We start from the raw sequence: 13045 nt of genomic DNA, 5'->3' as shown, positions 1-13045 counted from the left end.
CAGGCCCCGCCCACAATGCAGGCCCCGCCCACACGACGCACTGAGGTCCAGAGTCACAGAAACTTTTATTGGAAACAAATGAGCTGCAGCAAAGTGACACTCAGTGCACACGGCCCACCTGGTGAGGTGGGGGGAACAGGTAGGCACCAGGGGCCACGGGCTCAAGACAGGAGCCTGCTTGCTGGGTCTCAGGCCAGGAGTGTACAGACCCAGTATGAAATACAAAAATAAACTCTGTGGTCCAGCTGTCCCTGCTGTGGCAGTCTGCTTGGGCAGGGCAGTCACTCTTTCCAGCAGGCCCCGTGCTGTCTAGTCCAGTCACAGCATGGGCAGTAGGAGCCTTCGAGGATGAGTGCACATCCACAGGCTGGAGCCAAAGGGCTAGGCAGATTTGGCCTTGGGCAGCGCCAGGACAGTGATAGTGCCAGGGTATGGCCAGCAGCTGGGGAGGCCCTGGGCCCCTCAGGTGGGTAGGTCCAGGCACTGGTTGAAGCTGGATGAAGCTGGGGCCTCTGCTTCTCCTCATCACATACAGATCACTGGGACCCTGGGCAAAGGTTGACATACAATGAGTCTGAGGAGCCACCACTCAGACAAGGCAGAAGAGACCCTGACCTGGCCCAGGCACTAGAGGCTCCAAGGACTGGGACCACCACCACCATCACATACCTGTCCTCCTCCATGGTGCTGGTCTCTTCAGCCCTGCCCTCACTGCCTCCGCCTCCACTCTCTTCCTCCACTTCTTCCTCCCCCAGTTCCATGTCCAGCTCATTGCCTGCTTCTGAGGGTGTGTAAGTGGAACCACTGGGTGGGAAGTGGGGAAACAATCTTAGGACCGTCTGCCCCAGGCCTGCTGATGGCCCCAGGGAGGATGTCCAGGCAGCACAAAGTTGAGAACAGATGGGCAACCTGAGGAGATGGTGAGGCCCAATAGGAACTGGAGGAAGGGAGACAGGCAGCACCAACCTGATGGAGCGGCAGCTGAAGAAGACAATTCGCTTGAGCCGCTTGTTGTAGAAGAAATAATTGAAAGACCAGAGGCTGCCATCCTCCCCAAAGGGGTCCGAGTCTAGGTCTGGGTTATAGCTGCAGAGTAGGCCAAGACATAGTATGAGACTCTCCGTGTCACATATACCTAGGGGTCTACCTGTGAAGATACAGACCCACCTGTAGATGTCACATTCAGCTAGACAGATCTCCTCATCCACTGCATCCCACAGCTGCGGCTTGAGGGCCTTGAAGTCTTCCCGCACAGCTGAGAATAGGCTGCAGTTGACTGCATTCACCACCTAGGGCAGGTCACATTGGGGCTGATAGGGGTCCAGGGCAGGGTCCAGGACCAAACAAGGCAGAGCCCAGGCTGATGTGGGGAAGGCAGTGGGAATGGCTGTGGGGTGGGGGGGTGGGGCTCCCTCCCAGTCCTCACCCAGCTCAGGCTGGGCTCCCGGCTGAATTCGTGGCTTCGGGCTGTGCTGAAGTCATAGTCTGGTCTGAAGGACTCATTGAGTGTGGCAATCAGATAGAAGAGGGTCTTGCGACTGCACTTGTCACTGAGGGGACCCTCATCGTCACCACCTTGGCTTTTGCTCAGTCTGCACAGAGACAAACATCAGCCTAGACTGCCATCCCACAGACCCAAAGAGGCAGGTCCTATCTCAGCTCACCTGCTGGGGCTGAGGCCCGAAGTCTGGGGTGGGGATAGTGCCTCCAGCACATGGGGCTGACCCTCCTGGCAAAACTGCTTGAACATGTGTTTGTCATCTCCTGCCATCTTACACGAGTAGCTCTCAATCCTATGGGATGCAGGCAGGAACATGGAGCATTCTGTCGCTTCAAGTTTCAACTCAGGGGCCAGGGCAGTGACCTCTGAGATGCTGGCCCCCAGAGCTTCCAGCCTCACCTGCCAATGATGTGGGCATCTCCAGTCTCTACTGTCAGTTGTGAGTTGATGGCCTCAAAGCTCGAGTTCTCCAACAGCTTCATGTCCTTGGGGAAAAGACTCCTTGCTCCAGAAGAGCTAGTGCTGCCTAAGGATATGGGAAGCCAGGTCATGGGTATCTGATCGTATGGGGCTCTACCTTCAGTCCCCCTACTCCAGAGCTCTCTGTACACAACTGGGTCTAGCCTTTGCCCAGGCTTTGCACAGGCCTTCTCTCTCCTCTGACCTGCTCTCAAACACTAAGGACTGGCTGAGAGATGAGATCCTGTCATACCAAAGCAGCAAGTCCAAGATCCAGCTCAGCCACACCCCCCTGTATAACACAGGCTTCTGGGGCCAGGCTGGGGGACCTATCCCATCCTGCTCACCCTGGGGCTAAACGAATACGGTATTCAAGGCTTCCCTTTCCCATCCAGAGGAACAGTGCCCAAGGAACACGAGGATCACTTTAGCCTGCGAAGGGGTATGACTCCTGTAGTAGTCCTCAGGCTGGGCTGGGCTACCCTCCATCCTGGGGCTCTTCCCCTATTCTAGGGTCTGCTTTTTAGCAAGGAGAGGAAACCTATAGGCTCCACCGTTCTGCTCTGCAAGTACGCCTGATCTCTTCCGATAACAAGGAGCGGAGCGAGTTGCTACTGCCTAACCAGAAAGCTGCATCCTCTGCCCTGTCGCGCGAGGGGGAGCCTGCCAGGCCGCGGCAGAACTACAAGTCCCAGGAGGCAGCGCGTCGGGTGCGGGGCATCTGCCAAGCCGTGGCGGAACTACAAGTCCCAGGAGGCAGCGCGCCCGCGCCAGGCCCGCCGGGAGCTGTGGTTCCGGCGGCCCCGGACGGCACGGGGCACAGGACAGACACCCACCTGTATGGGCCTGGCAGATCAGGCCGGACCGGTCTGGTCGCTTTGCGTCGGTACCGGGGCGAAAGCAAGGCGGACTCCGCGCGGTGCGGCCTCCTCAGGGGCGGAAAGCGGCGCCGCGGCCTCCACTCGGGTCGCACTGTATCTGGGAGAAGCTCCGCGGCGACGTCCCGTTACTCCCGGCCCTGCCGGCCCATCCGGGTTGCCACCGCGACATAGCCTCGCCCCCCTGCACAGCGCCCGCTCTCGCGACCGACCTGCTGTCGACCGCCACAGATCGACCCAGCGAGCGAGCGAACCTGCGACCTCCGCCTCCGGACAACAACAAGCGTCCGCCAGGCCCGGCCCCACGCCTCTGAGTGGCCCGCTCCAGCTTCGGAGATCCGCAGCGCAACTAGCCATTGGGGGTGGTCCCTGCCGCTCAGTCCTGATTTCCACTCCTGCTGGCCGTGGGGCCTGTCTGTCACTGTCCCGCGTACTAACCCACCTCCTCCCCGGCGCTCATTGGTCAGGAGCCCGCCTGCCCCGCCCCAGGGGTCCGCCCTGGTTCCTTGAGCGGCGCGGGCCCGCGGAGCGCGCAGTGTGGGCGTGGCGGGGCTGAGGTTACGAGGGGCGGTGGCCCGCTGACCCGGGCTACTGGGAAGTGCCGCGGACTTGCCTTCCTTCTCCATCCTGTCTCTGAAGAACGTTTCGGGCCAGGCTGTAGCCTACCCTCACCCGAGCTTTTGAGGCCAAAAGCCCGCGCCAGGCCGCGCTTCAGAGCCTGACACTTTGCCCCCGAGACCCGGCTCAAACTTGACGGCCGCGGCCGGAGGTGTCCGGAGGCCCTAGGGCCGTGTCCATCCCTCGGCACGGCAGGCGGATCAGGCTCGGCAGCAGCGCTGCCCTGCATCCCTTCTGGGCCCTGACGATCTGCCGCCCCCGGAACCCAGGCTCACGATCTGAGTTTCTGGCCGGCGGAGGCGCTCCGCAGCGCGATCTCACGGAAGTCGGCTCGGAAGACCTTGACCCGCCGGGACAGGAGATGGCGCCGCCGGCGGGCGGGGCGGCAGCCGCAGACCCGGGCTCAGCCGCAGTGCTCCTGGCTGTGCACGCCGCGGTGAGACCGCTGGGCGCCGGGCCCAACGCAGAGGCGCAGCTGCGGAGGCTGCAGCTGAGCGCGGATCCCGAAAGGCCCGGGCGTTTCCGACTGGAGCTGCGAGGCGCGGGGCCCGGAGCGGTGAGTGCGAACCGGGGCTGGAGCCCAAGACCGGGCGCCTCCGCTAGCCCGCAGCGTGCCCTTAAGCCGTTACTTTTTTGTTGTTTGGTTGCCTTCTGGTCTGTAAAATGGGGATGGTGCTGGTTCCTACCTTACCAACTGTTGTGAGGATTTGGTAAGATAATAGGTGCAAAGGGTTTAGGACCGCCTAAGTGATCTACAAATGTTTTCTTGTCTTTCTTTGATTAGCATGTGGTTCAGGGTGGGAAACCACTGATCCTGGACTCTCCTACTCCACAGGTCAGTCTGGAGTGGCCCTTGGAGTCAATCTCCTATACCATCCGCGGCCCCAGTCAACATGAGTTGCAGCCTCCACCAGGAGGGCCCGGAACTCTCAGTCTGCGCTTCCTCAACACTCAGGAAGCTCAGCAGTGGGCAGCCTTGCTGCGAGGTGCCACCGCAGAGGGACAGAATGGTCAGTGCCCTGGAATGAAGTATGGAGTAGCTCTGTCCCCCCAGGACTGGGTGGGGACAGTGATGGGAAAAGCTAGGGGCCTCGAAAGGCGCTCAGGAGGAAGAAAGTGAAAGAAAGAAAAGGCTGAAGAGCTGGAGCCTGGATAGACTAGGGTGGAAAGAAGAGCAAGTAGGACTGCAGGACCCTAGTGAGTTCAAGAGCAAAAGTGTTATTTAGCAGAGTGACAGGCTCAGATTGAGACTTCTGCAGTAGGATGGGTTTGTGCAAAGGGCAGGAGAGGATGATTCCAGAGAGTTTTAGGAGATGGAATTAGCTAAGTTTCATGGTCATTTAAATAAAAGAGTTCAAGACTGAAACATGGGGGCTGGGGCTATAGCTCAGAGGCAGAATGTTTGCCTAGCATGTGTGAGACACTGGGTTGGATCCTTAGCACCACATAAAAATGAAACAAATAGGGTCTGGGGTTGTGGCTCAGAGGTAGACACTTGTCTGGCATGCGTGAAGCACTGGATTCCATCCTCAGCACCACATAAAGTAAAATAAAGACATTGTGTCCACCTGTATGTAAAGATAAAAAATAAAGAAACAAAGGCATGCTGTCCATGTACAACTAAAAAAAAAAAAAAAAAAAAAAAAAAATTGGGGGAAAAAAAAAAGGGTGAAACCAGGGGCCAGGTAGTGCAGGGCTCCTAGACAGGGCCTGTTTATTATTATTATTTTTTTTTTAGTTGTAGATGGACACAATATCTTTATTTATTTATTTATATGCGGTGCTGAGGATAAAACCCAGGATCTCACACTTGCAGGGCAAGTGTTCTACCACTTAGCTACATTCCCAACCCGGATGTTCTGGGTTCTTAAAACATCTTGGCTGGAGCTGGGGCTCTAGATAGATCAACCAAGTCACTAATAAAGAACCTTAAAGAGAAGAGGGCTGGCATGCAGAGATGCCTTAGGGAAAGAAAAGAGAAACCACAAATGGTATAGAGGAAGACAACCAGACAGTGTTATTCATAAGAGGCCCTGGCAAGTCAGCTTTGGAAAAGGGAGACAGCACTTTTCAGTCATTTATTCATCAGTATGTGTACCCAGTGCCTGCTCTGTACTGGACACTTATTTAACATGAATAAACCTCCACCCTCTTGGAGGCTGCATTTCTACATGGGAGACATGTGAAGTAAGAAAATTCCTATTAGACAGTGGAGAGAGTCAGTGCTGGAGCTAGGAGGGAGGGAACACTATTTAAAGTAGGGTGACAGGACCAGGTACAGAATAATCCCAATGATGTGGGAGGCTAACAAAGGAGGATGACAAGTTCAAGGCCAGCTTAAGCAGTATTTCATTTATTTTGAAATAGTGGGACCCTATTTCAAAATAAATGAAAGGACTGGAGTAAATAGAGGTGGCAAGGAAGGCCCCCTTGAAAGGGTGACACTTGAGTAAAATTTGAAGATCAGTCAGTATCTAAGAAGTGGGTTGGACTGTGTTCATTAATTAGTCAATTAATCAACATTAATTTATACAGTTACCAGCTCTAGAGATTGTAGTTATTTGTATGATCATCTATTTAATACTGTCTCTTTCTTTACAATATATGTTCTATACAGAAATGCCTAAGAATATCTTGTCCACCTCTGAATTCCCAGTACCTCATATATATTATTAGATGCACAATAAACATTTGTTGAATGGAAAAAAAAATTAATTTGAAGGTCACAGCATGAGCCTTGTGGTCTTAGGAGCAGCAAATACAAAAGCCCTGAGGGGAACATATGCAAGCAACCCTCAAGACACAGGCATAGGGCTGGGTGCTTGGAGGACTCTACTTATTTTAGTGGGATAAACAGTTCAAGAAGTCAAGGGCCGGAGGCCATCAAAGAAGCTGTGTCAGCACTGGCTGAGAAACACCCCCCCCCCCATTGCAGGGAGCTAGCCTCAGTGGGAGGTAAGAAAGGAGAGAGCAGTTATGTCCAACTATGTATCTTTACCATCATCCTGGAAAGGACAGTGTGTTCTGTGCAGAAGGGCTAGCCAGGAGAAGGGAGATCAGGGAGGGCAATCACTGACTACAAGGCTACTGTTGGGCAGGAGGGGGAAGGCCCCTCTGACTGAGGACCTGCTGTGGTTCTGTTGTGTGGAGGAAGGGCACCTGCAGGACAGGCAACAGAAGAGTTCAGAAAGACTCCAGGTCCCCAACAGGAATCCAGGGCAGTTCCAACAAGTCAGGCAGGGGGAGGGGGAGCAGGAACCTCTCAGGGGTTTTTAAGGGCAAGCTAGGAGGCGGAGGGCTATTTTGAAGTGTAAGCTGAGGTAGGGCCTGACATGGGCTGTGATGAGGAAAAAGACAAAGGTCCTAGAAACCCCAGGGCAGAGAGGCTTGGGCAGGGGCCAACAACCACTCCACTTTTTCCCTCCTAGGCAGTGGCAGCCCACTCCTAGCCCTGGGCCCAGAAACATGTCCTGTTTCCTCACCCAGTCCCCCTGTGGTCCCAACACTCAAAGTGCCCCAACCTGAGGTGGATCTTCAGAACCCTGGAGACTTGATGGAGAAAGGTAAGGACAGCCAGCCAGAGGGGTCTGAAGGAAGTGGCTGGTGTGATTTTGACAGCTATCCTCCCTTTAGAAGAGCTGACTGGGCTCCTGGCCCAGGCCATTGCAGGTGGGGACGAGAAGGGGGCAGCCCAAATAGCAGCAATCCTGGCCCAGCGTCACGTGGCCCTCAGTGTCCAGCTTCAGGAGGCCTGCTTCCCGCCTGGTCCCATCAGGTGAGGCCTGATCCTCATCTTGCCCTGCTGATTTTCTCAGGTTCCCCAAACAACCTCTGACCTACATTCTGACCCAGGCTGCAGGTCACAGTTGAAGATGCCACATCCGCTGCATCCTCGGCATCCTCTGCCCACATCTCACTGCAGGTCCACGCTCACTGTACTATCTCAGCTCTCCAGGAACAGGTGAGCATGGGGTCCAGAGAGCCCTGTAGTGGTGGTGGGTGATCTTGGGTGACACTCCCCAGCCCTGATGCTCTGACCCTAGGTGTTCTCAGAATTCGGTTTCCCACCTGCTGTGCAACACTGGGTCATTGGGAGGTGGCTGTGTGTGCCTGAGCGCAGCCTTGCTTCCTATGGGGTCCAGCAAGATGGGGACCCTGCTTTCCTCTATCTGCTCTCCACTCCCCAAGAAGCCCCAGGTTGGTCCTTGATGGGGGTAGGTGAGGGAGGTGGGGTGTGGCCCAGGATAGTCCTAAGCCCCTGTCCTCTGCCACAGGATGCAGCCCTCAACGCTTGCAGAAGGTGGAAGGGGAACTAGGACGGTTCTTTCCTCAGTCATTGGGGCTGTCCCGTGCCCTGCAGCCAGCCAGTTCCAGCCTCCCCGGCCCCCTTCAGGTGGGCAGTGGGCATGAGTGGGCAGTGGGCAGGGGTTGGCTAGGCACACTAGAAGTGAAGAAACAGCAACGGTCTTCCATCTCCCTAGCCTGGCTGGTCCTGTCCTTCCTGTACCTTCATCAATGCCCCAAATCGCCCTGGCTGTGAGATGTGTAGCACCCAGAGGCCCTGCACCTGGGACCCCCTTCCTACATCGTCTACCCAGTAGCCACCAAAGGTACAGGAGGTTGGGTGACTGGAGGAAGGGGGTGCACACAGTAGAACAAGCAGGAATGATCTCTCTTCCCCCTGGTTACAGAACATGGCCCTTCCCTGGAAGGCCTAAATGCCTGGACCATCATCTGATCTCAGGAGACCTCTGCTGGCTGCTCACTGGGGACAGACAAGAGGGTTGCAGGGAAGAGCTATAAGTCAGACACAAAAGAGGCTGGGGGTGTGGCTCAGCGGTAGAACACTTACCTAGCACAGAAGCCCTGGGTTTGATCCTTAGCACAACATAAAAATAAATAAATAAATAAATAAATAAAATAAAGGCATTGTGTCCAACTACAACTAAAAAAATTTAAAAGTCCCAGTGTCCCTTCACTGTGTCTTGGTGCAGAGCTGCCCCAGCCTATCCAAGGCTGCTGGGAGAAGACAAGACAGAACATTAGTCAGTCCAGGTATCTGCTGATCACAGGATCTTGGCACTTAAACCTCTTCCCAAGCCCCCCAGACCTTCAGGGGTTCTCCTAGCTGCTGACCACTGGGATAGGGTCGCTGGGGGCTCCATGCACTAAGGCAAATCCTATAAGCTCTACCCCTACTGCTGGTCTTGCCTTCTGCTGTTTATCCTGGCCCCCCAGACTCTGGCCACCACTCCCTCCAGCCAGGATAACACCAACATGAGTGTTTCCCCTCCCCACTTAGGGACAGGGAAGCTCAAGCACTGGGAGTCCCAAGTCAGGGTATTATGCTATTACTGGTTCATGATGCCTTGACCTTCCTGCCACAGGTACAGGACTACATGAGCCCACTCGGCTCTCCTGTGGGCTGCCAGGTGCCATTCCATGATGAATACCCTCATACCTCCACATAAATCCTCAGTGTGACACTCAGCGTTCCAGCTGAGAGCAAGGGGATGTCCCAGGTACCCTCTTCTGCCTGTCTACTGATTTACCAATATGGCTGGCAGCCATCCCCCTCTTCTTGGCCTAGCCACTCCAGGCCTTGCCAAAGGCTCCCTGACCCTCTTGAAGTAACCAACAACTAGACACTCAGTAGTTCCTCCCAGCAGGTCTCTGAGATTCTGGGCCATAGCCAACCTGGCCAATTCTTTTTCATCCCTGTTCAGGAGACAACCTACTAAGTGCTACTACTTCCTCTCATAGCCAGTACCCTTTCTGTCCCAGATGAGGACAGGACTGGGATTTCCTGGGAGCGCTGAGGGTATGAGTCTTAGTTCCAGAGTCCTTTGCAAGACTACACTCTTGTCAGATAAAAGTTCAAATGTGTATGTTGAGAAACTTAATTTATTCCCATGATGAGGCTAAACGAAATCTGGAGCCAAGGCCCAGTCTACTGCCCCCTCCCTCATCCCAGAGGAAGAGGGGCCGGGCCGAGTGGCCAGGTAAGGCCTGAACAGGCCTATGATGGCTCCTGGGCTTGAGGGTCTGTTCAGGCAAGATGGCAAGTGGATGCTGGACAGGGTCACTTGGGTGGCCTATATGCCAGCTTTCGACTCTTCAGGACTGACCACTTATGCCGCTTCATGGCGTAGATCAAAGGCAGCAGCAAGCCCATCATCATCAACATCTGGGGACAAAACAGGCTCAGAAAAGGGGGCTGGGAAGGATCCTTCCCAACCGTTCTCCCATACTCACTGTAGCCCCCTTGCCCAACCCTTCACCTTGAGTCCCATGCGTTTGCGATGGTCATGTTCTGGCTCAGACGCCCAGCGCAGAAAAGTACACACATCCTTAGCTACCTGGGACATGGTAGCTGGAGTACCTGGGCCAAGGACACACAATGAAAATTACCTTTTGGGGCTCATGCCCAACCTGGGGTAACCCTCAGTGCACTCTGTTCCATGGAGGTAGAGACTGACCTCTACCCAAGGTTTCAAAGGGACAGGACCCCACAAGACTGTGAAAATCTCCTCATGCATGCACAAAACACCCCAGCCAAGAAAGGGGCAGGATCTCTCAGGCCCAGAAATATAAGGCAAGCATCCCTGGGGGATGGGAAAGGATTCATGGTGAAGGGACTCTCACCATCATCAAACTCCAAGACATCAGTGTAGATGGGAGGGGCCATGCCGATGGCCTGGCCAGGGAAGTAGGGGTTGAAATAGAGGCCTTCTCGTAGAGACACGCCAGTGGGTGGCTCACAGTACCCCGTGAGCAAGGAGAAGACATAGTCCTCACCACCATGCCTGGAACCAGATTCATGGCTTCTTAGTCCCTGACAGAAGTCAGTTCCCTTCTCCAGTTCCACACTGTGGGCAACCCCTTTACCTAGCTCGAACGATATAACTGAGGTCAGGGGGCAAGGCTCCATTATTGGCAGCCCTGGCAGCCTCAGGGTTGGGGTACGGTTTGGGGAAGTAGTCAGACAGTTTCCCTGGCCGCATGAACATCTCTCCATCCTCATTGGGGCCATCCTGGATCTCCATCTGCCACCAAGAGCCTCATTACAACCCTGCCATCACATCACAGTGGGAGCCCCAACCCCGAACCCTCTGTCTCCAGGTTCCACACCTCTTCAGCTAGGGCCTTAGCTTCATCCTCAGTGTAGCACACGCCCACCAGGTGGCGGTAAGCTACGTAGTCCATGCTGTGGCAGGAAGAGCACACCTGCTTATATACCTGGAAACCCCTCCGGATGCTAAAAAGAGAGAAAGTTTTAAGGGAACTGAAGATTCCACTCCACCCAGAAACCCCAGGCCAGCAAGCCGGCCAGCTGCGCACCTGGTGTGGTCCAAGGAAGAGAGGAGGCCACGATGAGACCACGGATAGCTGGGGGGGTGCAGCTCCAGGTCACTGGCATTCACAGCAGAATGCAGAGCCACTGCCAGCCCTGCACTACCCGCCGCTAGCATGCCCAGCGCTGACAGCATCACCTTCCGCCCGCGGGAAAGGCCAGACTTCGAGGACAAGGATACTGCCTGCAAGAGCCCCGCTCAGCGCCTGCCAGGACACCACCCGCCGGGCTGGGGATCTGACTAGGTGCCCACCTCTCCCACTCATCCACCCAGTACTGGCGCACCAGCATCATGGCCTGCGCGCTGCCCACCGCATCCCTCTCCGATGCCGACCCCTGGGCCGGAATTTGACTCTGAGGAGGTGGTGAGGAGTGCTCTTGGATCCTGAGCCGGGGGTCAGGCCGTAGTGACCAAGGTCACCGGCAGCTGCCGAGGTCAGGCTAGAGGTTACTTCAGGACGCGGGCCCAGTCTGGACAGCGTGCGGCGGGGGCCGTCCCAGGCACTCCCTGAGCACGAAGACCCTTGCCCCGACCCTCGCGAGCCCGCCCGCCACCCCCGTGCCAGGTCCGAGGCGCCCTGCCGCTCCGAAGCTTGCGCAAAGCTCCCGGGCTGTGCCGACAGGCAGCAAGGACCTGGCCCCAGGGGGACGTTGCGTGCGGGCCCATCTCGCCCCGCTGGCCGCGCGCGCCCGGAGCCTCCCCGCCGTGACCTTCACCGGCTGCGGGGCGCGCGAGGGCCAGGACCCGGGCCAGCGCTTACCTGAGGCGTCCGCAGGGGGAGCTGCCCAGGCCGTGCGCCGCCCAGCAGCCTCCGGGCATGTGCGCCCGGGAGGCCCGCGCCCCGAGGGCCCATCACCGCCCCGCGAAGCGAAGCCGCCGCCGCCGCCGCCGCCATGTCGGCCCCCTTCAGCGCGGCTGACGCTCCCGTCGGCCCCTGCGGCGCCACGCGAGCTCAAACCGCGCGAGAGCGGGGCCGGGGCGGGGCCAAGAGCTGTCCGTCAGGGGCTGGGCCCCACCTCCTGGCGGTCCTCTGGTTGCCGTGGAAACCGGGGGTTGGGCGGACCCCGGGGTCTCCAGCTGTCAACACCACGCCGGATTTCCACTGGGACCCGCCCCTTTCCGCTGCGGTAGCTTGTGGACCAGGAGACGCCGGCTGGCTTAAGAGTATTCCCGTCGCGCACGACGGCTGTGGGGACCCTGCCTTTCCCGCTGTGCTGGGCAAACCTACGGAGACAGGACGGAGCGTGCCAAGGCAGCTCAGCGCGGGCCTCAGGCTGGCCCCCGCCTGGAAGCGGCCGGCGCAGCGCGAGGCAGAGGTCTGGGGTCAACGCCCACGCGCGCGCACCTGGCTGCTCCTGTACTTGTTCTGCTACTGTGGCCGAACGAGTGCAGGAGTTACCAGCAGAACAGCCAAGGGTCCCTCGGGAAACAATCGTCAGCTGAAGTTGTCCTTCTCCCCGTATAAAAGTAAGGCAGAAAACTAGCATAAGCTGTCTGAATCAGCTTTTTCAGAATTCTAGAAATTAACCAGAGGCTCCCCTACCCCCAGCATCCCAGAGAGTGTGTATTCAAGAAAATAGGTGACCAGCAGCAGTTACCTTGGTAGTTTTCCTGGTCCAGCTGTGCTCACAGTGGCAACGTTGGAACTAAGACCTCACATCCCTGTTACTGGAGGGAACAGAATGCCCCATTCTCAGAGAACTGTCATTATTTTACTTGTCTGATGGATTTCTGGAAGGCCCCACTTACAAGGCTGACTGAGCACCAACCCAGCACAAACAGCTTCCTGGGGTTGTTAGTGGACAAATGTAACTCTGCAATTACCCAAGGTGATGGATAACAGCTGGAGTTCACAATAGATTAAACAAAAAACTTAACAGGGAAAAGCAAGGGTACAGATATGTTCACAGGGGCTTAGAAAATCCAACATACTTCCAGGAATGTAGGTCACATAAGTAGGATTGGGGTCTGAGGAAAAACCTGAAAAGCCCTGAGATCTCACATCTGGCTGACACTGGGGCTCCTGGTAGAGGAAAGTAAGTGCTCAGGCAGAGCAGCATGCTGTCTGCTGAGTGCTAGAGTCAGGCTAGATCACAAAGCCACTTAGGAAGGAAAGGGACATTCATTGTTTCCAGGTGTTTAGGGAACTCTCTGTCCAATGATTAGCTGGACACTAAGGAGAGACTTTAGTAGCCACACATGACAACTCAGGCTTGAGAGAATTAGTTCAGAAA

General features: G+C 56.2%; 3 protein-coding genes across 4 annotated transcripts; 1 reads left to right on the top strand and 2 right to left on the bottom strand.

Moving 5' to 3' along the window:
• Positions 1–46: 46 nt before the first annotated feature.
• On the bottom strand, positions 47–3156 carry Maf1 (MAF1 negative regulator of RNA polymerase III). The gene is made up of 8 exons (XM_076835411.2): positions 2797–3156; positions 1901–2027; positions 1665–1793; positions 1427–1592; positions 1168–1289; positions 967–1086; positions 670–804; positions 47–547 (listed from the first exon to the last, which is right to left on the bottom strand). Exons 2-8 carry the CDS (start codon positions 1981–1983, stop codon positions 526–528), a joined length of 777 nt encoding a protein of 258 aa, XP_076691526.1. The 5' UTR covers positions 1984–2027; positions 2797–3156; the 3' UTR covers positions 47–525.
• Sharpin (SHANK associated RH domain interactor) lies at positions 2757–8376 on the top strand. 2 transcript variants are annotated; one of them, XM_076835410.2, is made up of 9 exons: positions 2757–4012; positions 4292–4466; positions 6885–7019; positions 7093–7231; positions 7309–7417; positions 7500–7653; positions 7731–7849; positions 7938–8066; positions 8148–8376. In XM_076835410.2, the coding sequence occupies exons 1-8, from the start codon at positions 3818–3820 to the stop codon at positions 8055–8057; spliced, it is 1146 nt and encodes a 381-aa protein (XP_076691525.2). In that variant the 5' UTR covers positions 2757–3817; the 3' UTR covers positions 8058–8066; positions 8148–8376. The 2 variants fall into 2 exon arrangements, with proteins under 2 accessions (XP_076691525.2, XP_076691523.2); XM_076835408.2 differs by having other exon boundaries at positions 2759–4012; positions 7090–7231.
• Positions 8377–9342: 966 nt separating this feature from the next.
• Positions 9343–11747, bottom strand: Cyc1 (cytochrome c1). The gene is made up of 7 exons (XM_076835589.2): positions 11572–11747; positions 10798–10994; positions 10588–10714; positions 10345–10502; positions 10102–10262; positions 9738–9838; positions 9343–9643 (listed from the first exon to the last, which is right to left on the bottom strand). The coding sequence occupies exons 1-7, from the start codon at positions 11704–11706 to the stop codon at positions 9539–9541; spliced, it is 984 nt and encodes a 327-aa protein (XP_076691704.2). The 5' UTR covers positions 11707–11747; the 3' UTR covers positions 9343–9538.
• Between the last annotated feature and the right edge of the window lie 1298 nt (positions 11748–13045).

This window comes from Callospermophilus lateralis, chromosome 16, assembly GCF_048772815.1.
Source record: "Callospermophilus lateralis isolate mCalLat2 chromosome 16, mCalLat2.hap1, whole genome shotgun sequence".
Taxonomy (NCBI): Eukaryota; Metazoa; Chordata; class Mammalia; order Rodentia; family Sciuridae; genus Callospermophilus; species Callospermophilus lateralis.
The sequence above is the reverse complement of the archived record's forward strand: the minus strand, read 5'-3'. Positions and strand labels throughout refer to the sequence as shown.

Coding starts and splice junctions, on each gene's coding strand:
- Maf1 (XM_076835411.2), bottom strand. CDS start 1,983: ATGAAGCTGTTGGAGAACTCGAGCTTTGAGGCCATCAACTCACAACTG. Junction 1,290..1,426: donor GGGAGCCCAGCCTGAGCTGG/GTGAGGACTGGG, acceptor GACCTGCCCTAG/GTGGTGAATGCAGTCAACTG. Junction 548..669: donor AGCACCATGGAGGAGGACAG/GTATGTGATGGT, acceptor ACCTTTGCCCAG/GGTCCCAGTGATCTGTATGT.
- Sharpin (XM_076835408.2), top strand. CDS start 3,818: ATGGCGCCGCCGGCGGGCGGGGCGGCAGCCGCAGACCCGGGCTCAGCC. Junction 7,020..7,089: donor TGGAGACTTGATGGAGAAAG/GTAAGGACAGCC, acceptor TCCTCCCTTTAG/AAGAGCTGACTGGGCTCCTG. Junction 7,654..7,730: donor CACTCCCCAAGAAGCCCCAG/GTTGGTCCTTGA, acceptor CCTCTGCCACAG/GATGCAGCCCTCAACGCTTG.
- Cyc1 (XM_076835589.2), bottom strand. CDS start 11,706: ATGGCGGCGGCGGCGGCGGCGGCTTCGCTTCGCGGGGCGGTGATGGGC. Junction 10,995..11,571: donor TCCCCCTGCGGACGCCTCAG/GTAAGCGCTGGC, acceptor GGGCTCTTGCAG/GCAGTATCCTTGTCCTCGAA. Junction 9,839..10,101: donor TGTCTTGGAGTTTGATGATG/GTGAGAGTCCCT, acceptor TCCTTGGCCCAG/GTACTCCAGCTACCATGTCC.